Source organism: Sminthopsis crassicaudata, chromosome 2 (assembly GCF_048593235.1).
Source record: "Sminthopsis crassicaudata isolate SCR6 chromosome 2, ASM4859323v1, whole genome shotgun sequence".
NCBI classification, from domain to species: Eukaryota; Metazoa; Chordata; class Mammalia; order Dasyuromorphia; family Dasyuridae; genus Sminthopsis; species Sminthopsis crassicaudata.
The window spans coordinates 218870360-218892703 of record NC_133618.1 but is presented as its reverse complement, the minus strand read 5'-3'; the positions used below and the strand labels follow the sequence as shown (position 1 = coordinate 218892703).

Genomic DNA, 22344 nt, shown 5'->3' with positions numbered 1-22344 from the left:
AAAAAATGATGGATTTAAACTGTGGACCTAATTCCACAACACAGGAGGGGAATTAAGCTGAATTTTGCCACACAAACACATTTTATCATGATGCAAGTGAACTTAGTTTTTCCTTTTCAGTTTTGTGTGAACAGATAAGCTCTTTGTGCAAAACTGTCAACCACAGCAGTGGTGCATGTCTGTGGTTAATGCACTGTAACATCCACTGCTCTAGTAAACATTTTAAAACTCCTAAAAAAACATTTTGGCTCTTGAATCAATTTCAGTAAAAGTGCAGCACAAGTTGGCAGAAACAACCTTAGCAAAATAATAGGGATGTTGCTTAGGCATCAGTACAAATGTAAAGTTATCAAGGAAAATGTGATTTGCAAAGATTTGAGAAAACTTATGGTCATTCTTGCTCACCTTCCAGAGAAACTTCTTTTGGAAGAAAGGAAAGAGAAAGAGAGAGAGAGAGAGAGAGAGAGAGAGAGAGAGAGAGAGAGAGAGAGAGAGAGAGAGAGAGAGAGAGAGAGAGAGAGAGAGAGAGAGAGAGAGAGAGAGAGAAAAGGAGGGAGGGATAAGGGAAGGAAGGTAGGAAGGAAGGAAGGAAGGAAGAAAGGAAGGAAGGAAGGAAGGAAGGAAGGAAGGAAGGAAGGAAGGAAGGAAGGAAGGAAGGAAGGAAGGAAGGAAGGAAGGAAGGAAGGAAGGAAGGAAGGAAGGAAGGAAGGAAGGAAGGAAGGAAAGAAACTAGTTAAAGGTAAGTTATGGATGCATGAACTTTTTTTCAGTGATAATAGGGAGAAAATGTAGTGTCATCAAAATTACTAAAATCAAAATGTCACAATAAACAAATGAACAGAAAGCTTGTTTTAAAGTCAAGAAGACCTGGGTTCAAATATTTCCTCTGACACTGACACTAGGATCTCCTGCAAGTCAGTGTTCTTGGCCTCAGGCTACTCCCAGATTTAAATTATAGTGCTTTAATAGACCTGCATTGACAAGCTGTTTCTTCTGGAGAGTTTCCCATACCAATAAAATTACAAATTAATCATAAACAAAACAGACCCACAGGCAAACAAACAAAAATCCCGAAAGGGGAACTCTGACTTTGGAATCTGGAAACCTGACATTATTATTCTACTTAGTATGTGAGCCTAGATAAGTTACTTCTATTTTCCAAATCTCAATTTTCTACTCTGTGTAATAAGGAAAGGCAGATTATATGATTCTCAAGGTCCCTTTTAGCTTTCATTTTGAGAGTCTGTGATTTTGCAGGTATTTCATGACCACTAAGAATACTGAGAGATAATTGTGAGAACTTGTATGAATTCCGAAAGTGAGTAGGAAGAGAAGAGTAATTTGTACAACAATAACATTGTAAAGACAAAAGACTTGAAAGCTCATCAGTATACTGATGAACTATAATTCCAGAGGACCAATGAAGTATGCTGCCCATTTCCTGACTAAGAAGTAATGGACTGAAGATGCAGAATGAGACATATAATTTTGGATATGAACAATGAGAGAATTTGCTTTGCTTAACTATCCATACTTGTTACAAGTCCTACCCTGGCCTGATCTCACGTTTCCCCAGTCAGGAAGAAGAAAAAGGAGCACTAATAAAGAAAAGAAATACTTGTTAACTGAAAAAAATAGCATTGATATTTCTTTAAAAAAATCTGTGAGAGTGGGCATTCCACCGTTAGGCTGCCAACCATGCCTACTTTGCCCAAGAGCACCACAATTTAGCAGTGTTTATGAGTAGGATTGCCTTCCATATGGTACTATTTTTTGGCTGTCAGATCTTTATACAGTCAAGGAATTATCTTCAGACCATATTCGGAATTATTATATAAAGTCCTATGAAGACAAAAAGAAAATCAAGAAATTTTGTCTTTGACTGTATTTGACTTGTTTTTCTCATTCACTAGAAAACAGCTAGTTAGATAGCCTTTAGTTTTAATAGGCTAGATTCAGAATCAATATTAATACAGTTAGCAAATGTACTACTGAAAGGATACACTTACAGTTAGTTCTGATGTGTCACAGTTATAACCATGTTTGTAGCTGTAACCATGATGATATCCTAACACTCAGTCCATATACATCATGAGAACATAAGAAACACCTACATGGCATGTTATTAAAATTGTTCTATGTTTATGCTCAGATTACAATAGGTATTAGCACCTAATTAGCATCTAAATTGTTTTATGTCCTTTTTGGCATTAGTTGGATTTACAACAAAATTATGACCAAATTTGTGATTGCATTAGATAAGTTTGAGTCACTATAGGTAAATAAGCATTACAGCCATTGTAGACCATAAATTCCTAAACAGGCTCTGCACAGCATAAGGTAATAACGTTGACTTCAATTCCTGGAAAAACTATTAACCAATAAAGGGATAGTTGTTGGACTTCTAAAAGATGAAACAATGATTACAAGAGCAATGATGATTTCAACAAGTTATTTCAGACTAAGATAAGCTGGTATGTAAGTGGAAGGCTGAGGATATAATCTATTAACTTTTAGCAAATATTTTTATATTGGGAGATAATGAAGACTTTAGATTAAATTATAATATAAATATTGGCCAGACTCAAAGGATAGTTGCTAATGGTTCCATGGCCATGTGACAGGAATTCTTCTAAGAATTCCTGGGGATCTGTGTTTAACCATGTTCTAATTAATATTTTTACAAATGGTTAGATGAATATATACATTGCAGTTTTATCAAACTTACAGGTGCTAAAAAACATGGCAAGAGTGGCTACAACGCTAGATGATAGAGTCAGTGTCTAAAAGAATTTTGACAGACTGAAGTATGATAATGACTTTAAGATTAAATGCTTTTGGGTAAAACAACTTCCTCAGAATAACATGGGGGAGGTATTTTAGACAACTATTCTGACAGTGATGTGGAAGTTATACAAATTTGACATTAGTTATCCATGTGATATCACATCTAAAAATGTTAATATGATCTTGGAGTTGGTATACTAAGAGAAGCATAAGGAAGCTTCAGCCCTAGTGTACTCTATCCTCATCATACTTTATTGGCAATATTGTGTTTAGTTCTGGACACCATGCTGTAAAAAGAACATTAATAAAATGGAGAAAGTTCAAAGGAAGCAAATTAGCCTAGTGACATTTTTTTTGGCTGAAGCAATTGGGATTAAGTAACTTGCCCAGAGTCACACAGCTAGGACATGGTAAGTGTCTGAAGTCACATTTGAACTGCTCAGGTCCTCCTAACTCTTGGAGATGTATGTTATCCACTTCATCACCTAGGTTCCCCTCTAGTGACATAGCTTGAATCTATGTCATATGTGGACTCATTTAAGGAACTGAAAATGTTTAGAATGGAAAAGATTTGAAGACTAGAAATGAGATAGGGAGGAAGGATAAGGGCAGTATAGATGTTAAACATTTCAAGAGTTGTTATGTGGAGGAAGAATCAGATTTTTTTTTCTCTTTGGACCCAGGAGGCAGAACTAGGAAAAAAAGAATGCAGGTACAAAGGAAATTTAGATTCAAGGCCAGGAAAACTTCCTAACATTTGGAGGTCCTGTTGTACCTCCAGACTTTAGAGACTATTTTGAGAATTAGTGAATTACCCTTCCTTGGAAGTTTTCAAGGCAAATCAGGATGATTACTCAACACAGTATATTCTAGTAGGGATTCATTCTTTTTTGAATTGAACTAGATTTTCTCTGAGATCCCTTTCAACTTTCAACTAATTTTTGCCTGTAACTTTTCAAATGGATCTAGCTAGTGTCAAATATCAGAAACAGTTTGAATCCTGGTCTTCCTAATACTAAGACCACCACTCTCTTCTGTACACCAAACTGTTTCTTTGTTCAATTTTTCAGAAAAAATAAATCATTTTAGAGTAGAAAGTAAGGGCAGATTTAAATTATAACATTATGGCTATGTAGTTTTTAGATTCAGAAAAGCAAATGGAGACTTTGGTCAGGTTCCCTTTGTTGGTTATTTATCAGATACCTCACAGCTAATCAATTGACAATCTACTATTGAATGGATGACAAATGATTTAAACAACTGTTCAACTTTTTTTTTTTTGTTTGAACAATGAATGATCTGGATGACTTTTCAAATAGTTTAATCATCTTAAAACTACTCAAAGAAATAAGGTCTGGATACCTCTTTGGCTATTTAGAGCATTTCAAATATTGTTATTCTTTTGACATATAAAATGTCCTCTTTTCCTGATCTGAATTTATGAAATGAAATGTTAAATTATGAAAGATAATTCTCTTTGTTATTTTATTTTCATTAAGAATCTTTAAATGACCTTCAAAATCTGATATTATAAAGGTATAATTAAGTCAATATCCATCATATCTACCAAAAGTTCATGTGATTTGTTCCCTACTGAAATGTCCTTCATACCTCCCATCCCCTATCCCAAATTGAAATCATTCTGACAAGAAAGAATCAATCAGGCCAAAACATTGAGATTTATTTCTCTTCTTTTTTTTTTTTTGAAAGAGATTAGAGATCAGAATACTGAAGTGAAAACTGGTTTCCCAAGTTTAGCTTTCATATAGAATAAGGTATTTCATGTGGCATAAGACAGCCATCCTAGATCTTTCAAAGAACAAAGCTAAAGTAATTCAGTAATTTTTACATGTTAAAAAGACTATTTCAAGAACAGTTATTAAATTAAAAAACACTATAAAAGTCTTTAAAAATTTCAAACTTAGTTATTCCTTTTAGTAAGAGGGAAACAGAATTTGGTGGGAAAATAAACTTTTTTTTCAAAAATGAATTCAAAATTTGATGGACAAAAGCAAATACAATTTTTCAATGTGGAAAGGCTTATTCTAATTTGGAGAACAATAGAACATTTGAGAGCAGAGAAAAAGCATGTTACATTTTATCTTATGTCCAATTTCCCAGTGAATATGAAGATTTATTAAATAAATTAATCTAAAGCCTATAGAACTTTCATTGGTTTCAAATCTCATCTGCCTATGTCATATTTTTGTATAGGTCATTTTTCTTTTCTTTTCCTCCTTTCTAAAAAACAACAACAACAACAACAAAAAAAAACAACTAAATTCTGTTTTCATTGTATAGTACTGATTCAGCATTATTTATGGCTTTTCAAGTATTCCTAGAGTTTATCCTATATACTCATGTTATGCCTGGATTGTGTAAAGTGGAAAAAGAATATATTCCCTATGTTTCAGATAATAGTAAGTCAATTAGCATTATGTCCCTGGCACTATACTAAATGCTGGGGGGAAAAAAGGTCACACAAGAAAATTCTTGCTCTCAAGGAACTCACAATCTAACAGGGGAGAAAACAAGCAAACAAATATTTATATATATATATATATATATATATATATATATATATATATATATATATATATAAATATTTGTTTGCTTATATATATATATGTGTATATATATATATATATATATATATATATATATATATATATATATATATATATATATATATATAAATATTTGTTTGCTTATTCTAGAAAGGTGGTGTGTGTGGGGAGTGGAGGCTGAGATGAAAGTATTTGAATAGCCAAGAGAGAATTTTGTATTTGATCCTGGAGGTGATAGGGAAACACTGAGAAAATTGAGGTATGAGACATTTAGATATTAGAGACATCAGACTGAAGGTAAGCCAGGATACATAAGACAATTGGAAAGCTTCCCCAGTTCTGTTTTAGAATTCTGTGTTCTATAGAGGAAATTACTATGTTTTGCTATCATCACATCACTATTGTGGCCATCATCATAATTTATATTTGAATGACCAAAACAAACCTTTTGCTCCACTCCCACCTCACCACCAAGATCCACTTCCCTATATGTCAAATATGTATTCTTTGAACATAGTGGATGCATAATAACTACTTACTGAATGAATTCTGATTGCCTGATAATCAAATTCCACAGGAATAATGAAATTTAAAGTCCAACAATTTGGACCTTCCATTTATCCCATGTGATCTTGTCAATCCCTACACCTCTTAGTTCCACCTATGGTGATGCAGCCAAGCCTGTGTGCTTTACTTTTGTGAATTGTTTAAAATTCCAATTTACTTTTAAACACCAAATTGGCTTGTTTCCCTGGTTTGGAATCTGTTCTTTGCAGCACCACATTTATAAAATGTTATAAAATAAAATGGGTAGGGCGATGGGAGTTGGGGAGGGGAGTGTTGCACTACTTTCCAAAGAAAGAGCCAGGGAAATGACTATGGGTTAATGCCTAGGCTGAAGCCTGTTTGCATCACAGGGCACATCTTTGTTCCCCCACACCTGAGCCTCTTCACACTCAGTTTGACAAATTAATTCCACTGCAGTCAGGAATCATTGAATTCAGGTAATTTCTTCCCACCCACTGCATTTCTCATTTCCTGTACAATCACAGCTCTGACTGCCACTGCCCAAACCCTTTAGTGAACTGGTTTAAAGCAAATATAGGCCTAGAGGGTCACTGTGACCCAAAACAAAGACTATAAACCACATTTGCTGCTTGAACTAAAAGCTTTTTCCAATGTAAGACCCAAGGCAAATTTAAATAATAATTACAATCAGTATTCGGACAATTTAGGAGGAAGACAGGCTATGTTTATGGAATGAAAACATTAGATTGAAAAAAAAAAAGGAACAACAAGACTCCAGTGTTCTCAGATGTTTTCGTGGTCAATTTGGATCACTGTAGACATGAGTTAAATAATTACTACATTTAGAGTGGCTGAGATGTCCTAAGTCCCTTGGAAACTGGTGCTTCCAAGGTTGGAAAAAAACTCACAGGACTCTGAGATCTGTTAACAAATTCTCCCATTCAGGTAGTATTACTCCCCTTGTTCTTTTATTCCTAGGGAAAATAACTGGAAATCATGGGTTCTTGTACTCATTCCTGGTACTGTTTGTAATCACCTGGCCTATCGAGCCTTTTTTCTCTAGGACAAGGGTTCTTAAACTGTGGATTGTGACCCCATATGGGGCACACAACTGAATGTGGGTGTCTGAAATTATGATTTATTTTTAATAAATGTTTGATTTGTATACCTATTTTATATAACTTTATGCCTAGGGTTGTGTAAACATTTCTTGGGTAATAGAAAAAGTTTAAGAAGCTCTACTCTAGAGTTCCTAATTTTAGCCAAAGGCAACAACTAATTCCCAATTATCAGCCAGGTTTCTAGGGTAAGATTAGGCCTGTTGCCACTTACTACAACTGTGAAGTGGACATAGAGGGTAGAAGGCCTGTCTATTATGAAATGGATAAGTGAAGAGCAATTCAATATATACCCATACTTTTACTTAAAACCTACTAGGACTGAGGCTATACCATTCTTTGACATGGGCTTTCAAGTGCAGATTCAATTTGTCACAGGTATCATATTTTCTAGGAATTCTCTCTTCCAACATCTTTGGTCTTGCTAGAATTCTCCCATAATAATTCTCTATCTTCTCTTCCCAAGTCTTGCTCCATTATATAATACTTAAGTCTTTTCTTTTATGTGTCCCTTATCATCCCTCTTCATCATCATAGACTCCTTAAGTTTTTTTTTCCTACTATACATCAACCCCATCCCAAACCTTTTCTCATCCATTATGTACTCTCAATTTTTCTTTTTTCTTTCTTTTTTTTCTGCACAGAATCATAAACTAGGGGTAGGAGGGTCTTTAGAGTACATATGATCCATTTTCTTCTTTTTAACAGCTGAGAACAGGTTGATACTCATAGAGAAAAGGAAGTTGATTAGTTAAGTTAGTTGCAGGTCTTCTGACCATTTGTCTCTCCCCTTGTCACTCATATTTTCTATTCACATATTATCACAGCTAAATCTTCATTTCTCTATATGTTCTCTTCTCTGACACATCTTCCTAAGTCATCTACATGTGTCTGCTCCTGTCTTTTCTTCAGTTATTTTCACACTTTCTTTTCTATTTTATTCCTTCTATATCTTCTCTATTATTTCTCCTATAAATGTCTTTTCTCCCTGAGATTGCTCTCATCTCTACTATCTCAATTCCTGACTGTCTTATGCACCATGGATACAATGACTAGTAATCAACTCTTGGAGAATGGTACCCAACCTCAACTAAGTATTTTCTTGTTGATATATTGATCCTTCTTAAGAAATAACTCATCAAAATATGTTCTTGGAAAAATATATGAAAAATTAGTTCCATGAACTTATAAAAATGACATTTTCCCCAAGATTTAGGCTCAACTTACATATTAAGCTGAAGAATGAAAGAAGCAGGACTAAGGTGGTTCTGATATGCAGGATCCCAGCTGAGCTGCAGTCCATTTTAGATTTCTTACAGGAACAAACTTGCACTCTGAGTTCTGTGGTGTTGGACAAAGGTGGAGTGCCTGAGTCCGTCACCATGACAGGTAGATTGTAGTTTGCTTTCTTCAGGTTTTGAAGAAGGCTTAATTGGGCATGAGTGTCTGGAAGGAAAGAGGCATATATAAGGAGACTGTCATAGACTTTCTAAAATTGAAGAACACAAATAATCTATTCCTTATAGAATATGTAGAATACTTGTTTTTGACATGAAATATTTTTTCTCAATAGCATTTTATTTCTCCAAATAAATGTAAAGATAGTTTTCAATGTTCATTTTTGTAAGTCTTTGGGTTTCCATTTTTTCTCCTTTCCTCCCTTACCTCTCCTCCCAAAGAGTAAGCAATCTGATATAGATTAAAAATATGCAATTCTTTTAAACATGTTTCCATATTTGTCATGTTATGCAAGAAAAATTAGACCAAAAGGGAAAGAATCATGAAAAAGAAAAAACAAACAAACAAACAAACAAAAGGTGAAAATACTATTTCACATGTTTGTGGATCCACAGTCAGGCTCCATAGTTTTTCCTTTGCATATCAATGACAATTTCCATCACAAGATTATTGGAATTGTCTTGCGTCAGTTAATTCTTAAAAAGATCCCAGCTCATCATAGTGGATTATCACATATTTTTGCTGTTATTATGTACAATGTTCTCTAGGTTTTGCTCACTTTACTCAGTATCAGTTTTTGGAAATCTTTCCAGGCTCATCTGAAATCAGACTCCTCATTATTTCTTATACAACATAAATATTCCATTATATTCATATGCCATAATTTATTCAGTCATTCCCCAATTGATGGGCATCTACTCAGCTTCCAGTTCCTTGTCACTACAAAAACAGCTGCTAACATTTTTGCACATGTGGATCATTTTCTCTCTTTTATGATCTCTTTGAGATATAGACCCAATAGTGTTTGTCATGAAATATTATGAAATTAGGTTCAAACAACCTCCAATTATTTATTAACCATCTACTATGTGCCAAGCACAAGGGATACCGGACAAAAAGTAACTGCATTTGGCCTGCATTTAAAACATTAAGTCATACTTTACTTCTTTGCACTATGGATTTTTCCCAGGTTGGCTTCATTTCTACTTTGTATTGAACTTATTTAAGAAATCCAAATAGTCATTACAAGTTATACTTGAAAAAATAACTAAAAGCTTTTTTCTGCCTGAGTCATATTGATCATATCATTTTTCCTCTCTTAGAATTCTCTCAAGTTTTCTCCCAGTAATCCAAATTTTACTCTTCCTTTCAATACAGATCCAATTATATTCTCCCTGAATATACTAGCCCCAATTCTTAAGAAGAAAACTTGAGTTGTCCTGAAGACACTTACAATGAGTCTGCAGATGAGCTTACATTGCAATATGTATTTTTAATAACAAAAAGTGTTTTTTTTTAATTTTCCTGTACAATAAACTGATAAATGCTAAGTTCAAAAGAATAAAAGTAGGGTAGTGACTTCTAAGGTATTTTTTTCTGAACTCTAAGAATAAGATGGAATAGGATGGGAATTAGCATTAAAATAACAAATAATAACTTAAATTTATATAGCACTTGAATTTTTGCCAATTATTTTGATCACAGCAAGCCTTTGAATTAAATAGTATATGTATTGCCTTCCCTATTGTACCACTATAGAAGAGTCTAAGTTACTTATCCATGATTTCACAGCTAGGAAATATATGACAGAGGATTAAATTCAGTTACACTGACTCTAAGACCTGATATTATATATGATCCTTTACCGCACTGCCACTTTGTTCTCCTTATTCTCTCTAAGCACTTGGGATCTGAATTCCATAATTTATCCTATTATTTTGCTTCCAGAATAAGCAACCTATTTTCTTATCACATATAAATCACTTGAAAGCATAAACTGTTTTATACTATTCAACAGCTAACAAAAAAAAAATCAATTCAATTAAAATGATAATGTGCCTATTGTAAACAAAGATTTCCTTATAAATGGTGTTTTAGTCTGTGGGTGATATTGTGATAGCTGGATCTATAGCCACCAAAAATTATTTGGCCAAACCATATATACAATAAAAGAATAACAACTCAATGAAGAATGTCTATTATACAGATTACAGTGTTAAATGGATAATTCTTAGGGTTGTCCATCTATTACCTATGTACCTATGTATCTGTATACCTATGTACCTATGCACCTATTTTTATAGGAACTAAAATTGAATAGAAATTTGAATCCACAATTAAACAGGTAGAAAAGAAAATAGATTGAATTGTCCATTGGCACCTAGAGAAAGTTTTTAATGATGTAGTGCTTTTCTCTAAATTTAATACCAATATTCCATTATTATCATGAAAGTGAGAGAATGCTAACTAGTCAACTAGCTAGTGTAGTAGATAATAATAAAGTGTCTGAGGCAGGTTTTAAACTCAGGTTTTCCTGACTCCAGACCCAGTTCTTTATTCAGTGTTCTACTTGATAGACAGCATCAGGAAGCTATAAATTCAAAGTCTGCTTCAAAGTTTTATTTACAGTGTTACTTTAAGTGAGTCTCTTTATTTCTCTTAGCTTAGCTTCCTATCTGGAAAATGGAGGCAATATTAATATATATTTCATAGGCATGTTATAATGGTAAAATGAGAAAATTAATGTACAGAGCTTTGTAAACATTAAAGTACTTTATATATGTCAGTAATTGTTATTGTATTGGTTTATGAAAATTAATAATAAGTATCATTCAGGATGATAGCAATGAATGTTTTGGGGGTAATTAGGCTGCCACACCTTATATATTATGAAGAAGAACCACCCTAATAAATAGTGTACTCCTGGAAAAGAAGTGGGGCTTATCAAGTGGTAAGATGTAGGAATATTTGTTGAAAGGCCCAGGTACTTTACTTATATTCTTGAAATGTCAGGAAAATGAAAGTCCAGTTGGGTTTGAGTAGACTCCTTTTGGCCAATTTATGGCAAGGTAAGGGGAAGACTCTTATCTATGTATGGATTATTATCAGTATCACTCAATGGAAATACAAAACAGAGATATTTGGGTTAAACAAAGTACTAAAACATTGAAAAAAATTAAATTAAATACCAAAACCCAATATGAAACCAGAGTCTCTGTGCCTGTTTCTTACCTCCCCAACTCTCAGATCAGTGTAATACATCCATTAGGATTCTCATTACCAGTAAAGGCTCATTTATCAAGTGAGAGGGAAATGGCATATATTGACATATCAGATCTGTGGTTATTTGAATTTTTTCTTGCATTTTTGTTCATTTTTATCACAAGAACAACACAACAGAATATAGAGTTGGAAGACTGTGAAGTCAGCAAATATAATATATATATATATATATATATATTCTTGTATCTATTACATGTATATATATTTTTGCATTAATTTCAAGAGGTTTGGAACCAGCATTTACTGACTCATGAAAAATAATTAATAAAATTTCAGTGCAAGCATTTATGCCTGGTAACTTGTCAAATACAACAAATCAGAACTTCCATTATTGTTTTGTTGATTGTCTATGCTTTAAAAAGTGATGGAAAAATTTAATAATATAGAGTCAACCTAATAAAGAATCATTTTACTTTTTTTAGAACCAATTATTAAACATTTGTCATCATATCCCCAATGCTTGTCAGATATATATCTATATTTCTCTATCTATATGTAGATAGATAGATAGATATAGATAGATAAATAGTGTGTGTTTGTGTGTGTGTGTACACACACGATATATTTATATAGAAGAGATTGAAACTGACAGTTATTAAAATCTTTATCCAAGATTATGTGCCAGTTAGTGTCTGAAGCAAAATGTGAACCTAAATTACAAATTTGGTTCTTCCTATCTCTCCAGTATTATCACACATTACTCACATTTTTCTATCCATCCAATAGCAGCCTATATGCCCTTCCATTTTTCATCTCTGTTTCTTTGCTTTGGTTTGTCTATTTTGTATTCCTTCATCATTTCTTCCCCTTGGAATCTGTTTTCCTTCAAGATTGAGCTCAATCACCACCTCACACATGATGCTTTTCCTGATTACCTCAAGTATTACTGAGCCCCTTTTTACAATCTCTTGCATTCTTTTTGCATAAACTTTATACATACATATGTCTGTGTGTGAATGTTTATAATATACACATATAGTTATATTTACATATATTTAATATACTTATATGTGTATATCTTGTCCCTGTTTGTCAAGAACTAAACATGTAGAAAGTACTACATTTGTGTTTGTCACTTGGTAGGTTGATATGTCATTGAAATCAAACTAAAGGGGGACTTTAGTTTAGCACATGACTTTTTGTTTCTGAAGGGAGAGAAAAGGTTATTGCTGGGAGAGAGGGCAGCCAACAGCTGTCTAGAAACTCAAAATCTGACTGAGGGTGATGCAGAGCAAGTAGCAATGTTTTAGGTGTATAGGGCAAGGACCTTCAAGACTCCTTTAAAAATAAATTGTAGGCAGCTTTTGTATGAGAGAAGTTCAGTCTTTGCAAACTATTCTATATTGTATTACAGTATAAAGGAGGCTTGCTCAGCTGAACTCTTTCAAGGACCCAGAAGAGTTGGGATGACCTACACTGAGAATATAGTAATGAAGAAAGTAGGATAAAGGATAAATATCAAGAACTCAGGCAGATAGAGAGAGTGAAAGACAAGGAATTATCAAAGAAAGCTCCTTACCCATAAAGAAAAAAGTAACAGAAGTAAGGATGAAAATATTAAAACACTTGATTCTGTAAAATAGCTAGCATGGAATTTTTAACTCAGAAAAGTTCAGGTAAAATAAGTATTCTGCATTGTTATCTTGGGAACATTAAGCCATTTCTGTGGGCTTCAATTTTCTCATCTTTAAAATTGAAAGGTTAGACTAAAGCAGGGGTTCTTAAAACTGTTTGTCATAAACCCTATCTATCTGGTGATCTGATGAAGCCTATGGAAATTTTCTCAGGAAAATTTTAAATATATAATGTGAAACATATAAAAATATAAAGCTAATCAAGATTGGGGAAAGTAAATATCCTATATAAAGTTGTTATATTAGATATCCTTAAATATATATGTATCTATACATACTAATATATATTTTATTTATATGCATAACACACAAAAATTCCCTTTGAAATCCATCCATGGAAATATTAATTATGATAAAGTAGTATTGTAAGGATGAGATCATAATAGGGAAAGAACCCAGAATTCTTTGGGATAAAAGCTTACATGAGGTCAAAAATCTAATAATAATAAAATAATTATTTATCAGACTTACCATTGATCTTGGAAATTTTCCAGAATTTATCAGAACCTATTTGCTTATTAAGTTCAAATTTGAATGGATCAGTGTTTGGATGGAGATCCTTATCTAATGCTCCCAAAATAACCACATTGAGATCTTTGGTATCATCACAGACTTTGGCAAGTGTTGGGTAAATGAGAGGAGCATTGTCATTCACATCTTCCAGTCTTATTTGTAGAGTCCCAGTCCCAGTTGCAGGAGGATCACCTAAAGAAATGGGAAAAAAGATGTATATAATTTTAGACTTGGTCTTTGTTTTCTCCTAGAAGATACAGTATATACCACCATATTTGTAGAATCCTTTTTTACAAAATACAAAAGACATCTTTTATTTTCATCAATCATTTCCAAAACGGAGGTCAAATCACACTAGAAGAGAAAATTCAATAAGCAAATCAAGATTTCTTTAAATGCCTACTTAGTACAAGATCTTGCATTATACGCTGGAAATACAAAACAAATTCAAATAATACGTTCTCTTTGGGAAATAGTCTACTGAAAGGAAAAATATTTGAAAGCCAAGTAAATTCAAAGGATACACAAAGTAAATATTATACAGGTTCAGGGGAGAAATTGGGAGAAGATCAAGAAAGGCTTTGGATAAAAAAAAGTGATAAACAAGTTATACTTTGGAGGAAATTAGGAATTCCAAGGGACAAAGGGAGGGAAAAAGAGTGTAATATCTGTGCTACGAACTTTCAGAATAGAAATATGGACTGGCTGTGAAGATTCAGAGAGCCGAGTGATGATTGAATCTATTTGTATACCACTAAGAGATGGTTAATGTTCTCTAAAATCAATATTTTACTTCTAAAACTATAAATCTTTTACAAAAAGTCTATGTCAATATGTTTTAGGGAATTGGGAAAGGATACAATCATACAGTTGAATTAGGACACTAATCTTTAAAGGCAATGCCTTCAAAATAAAATAAATAAAAACTTTAAGCAAACAAAAATTGCTTTAATACAGAAAACAAGCCTATAAAATAATGGCAGAATGATTAGACTTCTCTCTTTCACTTGTTTTTCTAAAATAATAGCTAGTATTTATCTTGTCCTTTAAATTTTATAAATTGTTCCATATACTTTACCTCATTTGACTTTCATAAAAACCTTGGTAAGTAAATGTTATCATCATTTTACATATAAAGAAAATGGGGCTGAGTGTCCATTAACAGGTTTGCTTCAGGTCATTAAATTAGTATTTGAGGCACAATTTGAATCTAGATCTTGATTCCCTCTAGTGCTCTGGCTACCTATCTACCTATCCCCTTTCTTTCTCTATGCTTTGTCTGTAGAGTGAAATCAGAGTTAATAACACTGAGGTAAAAAAATTAATTCAATATACAAGAAAATTAGTCAAGAAAAGAATTTAGTCAGAAAGCTGTGTCATGAGAGCAAAAAGTCTCTCCACATACTAATTCCCAGGTAATGCTTTCAGATTACCTTAGAAGCCTGTCGTACAATGTCATTTAGAAATCAAAACAGATTTTACACATTTCTATGGGAGAAATTTTTAACTTGTATTTACCTCTTGTACATGTTGGGCAAGGGTGGTAGTGGTGGAGTTTGGATTGCCCCTGTGGAGTGATGACTGATAAATTATATGGTTTATCATTCCAAATGTCTCAGAATACAGATTGGAGTTAGTTAAATTTTGGGAGAAAAAATCATAATAGAGTTATTTTATTCATAATAAAGACAGCTAGAATGAGCTCCTAAAATGTCTGGCTCGATGAAGGTAACTGGGAAGCGAATCATCACTGAAGAGGAGCTAATGGGAAAGGAAGTAGTTTGCTCATAAACTCACAGCTAATTATGTCAGTGTTAACATTTGAACCCAGACTGCCTAACTAAAACTTAGGTTTGCTTCATACTTTGCTGCAACAGTATTATAGGAAGTATATAGTGTTCCCCTTATTCCTATTCCCCTATATGCAATATGGAGAGGGAAGTACATTAGGGACAGCTAAAACCCCTTCCAGCTCCATGCCCTTTGATCTTTGAAAAGAAGGCTCAGAATATGTGTTTGACCTTTTCTGGTCTCTTTTAGCACTTTCCTGAAAGAGTCTGAACCCTTTGGCTAATGGAATATCCTCCCCTATTTCTCCATCCTACTTTCCATAACCACTGCTAAAGTCTTTCCTTTGATATTATCTTCCATCTCTGTAGATATCTTTTTTGCATATAGTGGTTTGCAAGTAGTCCTCCTCATTAGAATTTAAGATTCTTGAGATCTGGGTTATTGTTATGTTTCTGTGTATTCCTAATACCTGACACATAGGGAGTGCCCAATAAATAATTATTGATTGAATGATTGACTATCTAGACACTTCCAGGTCAGAATTCCTCTTTGAATAGGAGGAAGCCCTTTACTCCATTCTAGACTCCATTCCTGAAATTGATCTCACAACTCTTCATCCTTTGGTAACAAAGCAAAACTCTTATTTTTTATGTTGGGTATAAGGATGAGAATTGTGAGCCAAGGAAGATAGATTTCTTTCAGAATTTTTGGTGACTGAGCCTCAGTATTAGTTTAATTGAAATCATGTCTGTAAAATCAGTGACCACTATGAATATGAATTTATATTTATAATTCTAAAGCATAAAAGGAAATAAGACAAATCCAAATTTCTAGATTGTTTAAATTGAGTACTTAGATTAAGTGAGAGGACCTCAAATTAATTGAATTCTTACTTTAATGAGTATTTTTTGGTTGTTGGGTAGGGGAAGTGAGCAATATGATCAAACTAGACAATGATTGTCAGTAGATTCACTTTGAAAATGTGTTCTGCTATTTCTGAAGTTCATTGAATACTATACATCCCATTTGACACATGCTTTCTTTCTGCATCATAGGCAGAGACTGGGCCTGTACTGTCCTTGCTTTAGGGAGCTTCTAAATAAGGAAATTCCCTCTATCAATGAAGGTTATCACCTTCTCTTTAAGAGACAATTCTAGAATGGTACTCATACCTCTGAGGTAGGTGAAAAATCAATATGGGTCTTAGGAATTCAGGTCTTAAGCCAGATTTCTCTTTCCTCTGCCATGCTGCCTCTCTGTATGTATGGATACATGTGTATATAAGCATATTATATATATATATATATATATATATATATATATATATGTGTGTGTGTGTGTGTGTGTGTGTGTATACATATATATATATATATAATATGCTTATATACATATATATGTATTTAATATTTCTCTCTCGATATATATGTATATATCACATATTTAGGTACATGTCTATACACATAGCAGCTAGATTTTAGCATATAAAACTCCAATTTTGGTATCAAGAAGATCTGAATTCAAATTCAGGCCCAAACATATATTACCTGTAGGATACTGGGCAAATCACTTTCTTTCTGTTTGCTTCAGTTTCCTCAACTGTAAAATGGGGTAATAATAGTGTCTACTTACTAGGATTCTGAGGATCAAATAAAATAATAATTGTAAGTTCTTGGTACTTAGTTAGTGCTATGTAAATTATCTATTATTATTTTATGCCTACACAAATACACACACATTTCTTTTTTCTTTCTTTTTTTTTTCTTGGAGGCAAGCAGGATTAGATGACTTGTCCAGGATAACACAGCTCGCTTCAAAGGCTAGTTTTTAACTCAGATCCTCCCGACTCCAGGAGAGATGGTTTATGCTTCGCACCTCCTTTCCCTTGCACATATATTTATATGTGCTAATTATTTTTGTATTGACTAAAATCTTACTATGATGCCTCACTGTGCTACAGAATAAATAAGTCTTTAGTTCTATAATACTCATTTTTATTTTCTTTTTTATTATGAAAGCTTTTTTATTTTTAAAACTTATGCATAGATTATTTTCAACATTCAAAACCTCGTGTTTTAATTATTTTTCCCTCCTTTCCCCTCATCCCTTTCCCTAGACAGCAAGTAATCCAATACAAGTTAAATATGGGTAATTCCCTATCCATATTTCCACAATTATCTTGCAGCACAAGAAAAATCAGATGAAGAAGGAAAAAAATGAGAAAAAAAGCAAAATGCAAGCAAACAACAACAAAAAGAGTGAAAATGCTATGTTTTGGTTCACACTCAGTTCCTACTGTCCTAATTCTAATATTATCAGAGAAAGTTTGAGCAAATCATTCCACTTCCCTGGGTTTGAGTTTTCACATTTGTAAAATGAGGAAGTTAGTCCAGATAGCCAGAACATCTCTGATATTCCTTAATGCTCAAAATGTAAAAACTTGTAAAATATAGGCAAACATTTGAATATAGGAAGAATCTGTGAATTCATAAGTGTGCAGAACTGTCATAATCTCAGTCCAAAAAGTTACAAGTGTGAGGCCTATAGAGTTTATATGATTTGTACAGGATCTCATAGTTAATAAATGTCAGAATTTACAATTCAACTCAACTTACAACTCCAAGCTCAAAATTCAGCTCTCTCTTTCAAGTAATCTCTTTGAATAGGTAAAAAGAAAAGAGAAAGAACCTGAGGCTCTTCCTTTTCTTAGATTGTAAATGCTATAAGGTACCTTTGCCAAACAATTCATAGTAACTAACACATCTTGATTAGACATCAAAAGAATCTCAAGCTTATTATTTATGATTATATATGTGGAAGTGGTGTTGAATAGTCTGAAGAAAGGATGATACATGCCTTTCATGAGCTAACTATGCTCTAAAATTCAAAGGGGTATTATGTAGAAAATATATTCATATTTCTTTGCTTCATCCCAGAATTAAATGGTACAATTATGGATGAAGGTCTCAAGGAGGCACATTTAGGTGAGTTTTCCATCACCAGTGATCTTCAAGCAGGGGCTGAATGATCACTTGGTGTGTATATTGGAGTGGGCGTTCTTTTTCAGGTAAGGGTAGGAATGAAAGATTGCTCAAGTACCTTATGTTTCTAAAAATCTGTGATTCTGTGAACACATGGTTGAATGGTGACACCTCATCTATTTAGTCATATTAAGAAAATAAAAGAACTGCATGGTGGCTGCTGGTAGCATTTCCCTCAGCATGAGCGTTTGGATTAAATTCACTTTAATGAAAAATAAATTATTTTCACTTTTTACTGAACTAATTGAATTTTCAGTAAGAATCTAATACATTTTTCATTTTCAATATATTAAAATAAATTCATTCAGCAGAAGAGATGAAAAGCATTTGCCCAACTGAAATATGACTGTAAGTTAGCCTTTCCTGAACTTAATTAAATGACCATCTTTAATTTTCATAGGATCATAAGAGTTAGAGGTAAAATGGACTTTTGTGATCATCTTGTTCAATTCTCATTTCAATAGAGGAAGAAATTGAGCCCCACAAAGGGGATATGACTTGCCTGTCATAATATGAGTGGTAAATAGAAGAACCAGCTTTAAGCCTGTTTTCACAACTCCAATTTCAATATTCTTTACATGAGAATACATTATGACCCCAACAAGCTAATGTTATATAGCCCATAATTCACTTAAAATCAAGTGGCAACAATTTGAATTCTCATTTCTTTCCCCCTATTAATGGCATGGTTTGTTTGCATGTATAAAACAGCAAGGAGAAATAAGAAAGAAAACATCCAGTTATTATCTATGAAACATAATGGGTGAGGGAATCAGGGTAAGAAAAATTCTTGATAGGCTAGAAGAAAGGACAAAATGTAAGAGAGATGAATACAAGATATGTTTTAAAAATCAACTTAACAAGGAGAAGGTAGAGGAGACCCAAATGGAAGTTCACATAAAATAGTTCTGGTAGTTTTAATAAATTATAAACTCCATGCCAATCAATAATGTGATTTGGTATTCACAAAGTCAATACATTACATTACATTAATTTAGTCATAACATCCAAAATGAGGAAGGCAACACAGTCATTATCCTTAGGCAAAAAAGAGCATTTTAAAGCATTGTGTTTACTTCAGGGGGCCCTATATTAGGGAGGAAAAGAAATAAGCATTTATATCAAGTTTACTATACATCAAGCACTGAGATAAACACTTGTTACATATATATATATATATATATATATGTATATATATAGTAATTTGTTTCTTACAAAAACCCTATGACATAGGTGCTGCTATTATTTTTATTTTATAGGTGAGGAATCTGAATCTCAAGGTCACGAAACTAGTAAATATTTGAGGCAGGGCTTTGTGACACCAGATTCAGAGCTCTATCCACTAAACCATCAGCATTCTTTCTCTTTATTTCTCTATACATACATATATTCATATACATATATAAACACACACATATACACACACTTAAATGTACATGCATATATTTGTGCTTGTGTGTATGTGTATACAGAAAAGGCTTCTTTTGAAAGCTAACATTCAAGTTGAGTATTGAAGCAAGCCAGAGAAGTGTACTCAATAGATGACTATTCAATTCAATTCAAGAAAAGATTCCATTTTCTCTACATGTATATTCTCTTACAAGAATATAGATGATATGCAATATGGTAATGTTAGAAGGAAATTCAGTAGAAAATTGTATACATATAGTTAACATACATAGATAGATAGATAGACAGATGTAGATATATGTTAAAGAAGGAATAAAAATAAATATACAAGGAAAGGAAAGGAAAAATGTACTTCTCTAGTTTCATGAATCATTTTCCTTTTCTGACTTTATTTTGAAAGACTTTCATGAGCCTTAATAGAATCGTATGTCTTGAGTACAAATGTCAGAAAAGAGAAGTGTTTATCGAACCTCAGTTTCTGCAGTAGAACAGAAGACGTTAAATATTGATATATATACTGATTCAAACATACAATTGAAATGGAAAATGTAAAGATAAACAGAAACTTAATTAATTTGCTAATTGGTCTTCCTTGGCCCCATGTACAGTCTAGACATATATCTCAGAGAAAGTAGTGTCTATGATGAAATCTCCTTGTGATGATAGATAATAATGACAATAATAAGTTTAGTAAGAGACAATCAAATTCCTTTCATTTACATGTCAAGTTAATGTGTACCATTTATAAAGAAAAAGAGCAGATGAAAATAATTTGCTGCTTCTAACAAATTGCAAGGAGAAAGTTTCTCCAAAGAAACATACTATCCACTCCTCACTTCCCACTCAATATGAGCATTCACATAATTGTCACAAAAATGCTTTGAGGAAAACAATAATAAAACAAATGAAAGATGTGTACCATCAGTATATTCATAATAATTGGTTCACAATTCACCCAGGAAAATACATATGTTCTTTAAAATTTAAGCTCCATTGAAAAGAAATAGCATGAAATGGTTAATCTACTTATCTGGTTATACCCCTTTTTATTTCTTTGTTCTATTGTAAAACAAATAGTTCTGTTCTAATTGGCATCAGAGACTGAGAAAAAGAAAATTGTGATACATGCATGAACAACAGGAAAACAAACTCTCCCAAACATTTTGATGAGAATATTTCAATATGTATATGTGTATACATACATACAAAGAGAAAGAGAGAGAGAGAGAGTTTTGATTTATAGATCTTGCTTGAAGTATACTTATTGATGCCTATCTTGATAATGAAAACATGGATCTATAGATGCTCAAGATACTTTGCAAAGGTTGTATCTGACATTTTACTTATTTCCATTGCTTTGTTCATCAAATTTTCTTTTTTCATGACATCTAATCACTCTTTATTAATCTTTACAATGTATGTCAAGGACATTTTTCTTTCCACTTTTGGTCCTGACTATTGATAATGGTACTTCTAGGATATCCCATTCAGATATAAGGCTGCTTCTCTCCTGAATCCTGAAACCAATCCTATGCAAGGAAAGTTTTTCCTATGTGTCATTCCATACTCTAAAGTAAGTGTAAAATGAAGTAGAAAAATGAAACTAGTGAGTGAGGTCCAGTGACAATACATTTGCCCAGAGAGAAACCTAAGCTAATGAGTTTTTCTTTCTCCTATAGCTTTCCTCAATTTAAAGTCACCTCATGCTGCTGACCACTCAGTAACAGAATCACCCAGATTTCCTATAGTCATGAAAAACTGAATGGGATGTTAAATGGCAAGTTGCCAAGATGTTTAGTGGCATATAAACACATCAAGACACAATTTCAAATGAGAAATGAAAGTTTACAGTGAGGGTGTTGGAAAGCAACATATATTCAAAATTTTCTGCTTGGGAGAGGTAATAGAAAATTCTGCCTGCATCTCAGTTTTCTCCAGCAAAAGTCTCTCCTGGTAGTAAAAAAAATCTCATCTAATACTTAATACAGAATATTCCCTCATCTGAATCAAAAGGCCTAGCAAAAACAATAACATCTGCCCTCTTACAGAATCCTACATTCTCATGCTTCAGTGGGATTTAATAGGCCATTTAATCTGAATCCTTCCTAAACAGGAATCTTCTCTACCACATTTCTAAGAAGGAATTATTCAGCTTCTACATAATGCTAATGCTAGAAACCTTCTTATCCTAAGCATTGTCTCCTAAAGCAATCCATTCACATTTGGAGCATTAGAAACATTTTAGTTATTAGAAACATTTTTCCCCTGATAATAAGATGACATGATCTTCTATCAACTGTACATAACTTCTTTGTGTATACTTATTTGTATCTTTTCTAACCCATTAGAATGTGAACTCCTTGAGGGTAGAAATTATTTTTGTCTTTCTTTTTAGTATTTGACATACATAGTCTGTACAATATAATAAGCACTTAAA

The 22344-nt window shown here is 33.0% G+C and overlaps 1 protein-coding gene across 1 annotated transcript in view; it reads right to left on the bottom strand.

Annotated features, from left to right (window-relative positions):
• The window catches only part of LOC141552713 (cadherin-13-like), a 313423-nt gene that overhangs the window by 4910 nt on the left and 286169 nt on the right, over positions 1–22344 (bottom strand). The window contains exons 7-8 of the mRNA XM_074284738.1: positions 13627–13860; positions 8228–8446 (exon numbers count right to left, since the gene is read on the bottom strand). Of these exons, the coding sequence (XP_074140839.1) occupies positions 8228–8446; positions 13627–13860 (453 nt within the window). The remainder of the gene's footprint in view (positions 1–8227; positions 8447–13626; positions 13861–22344) is intronic.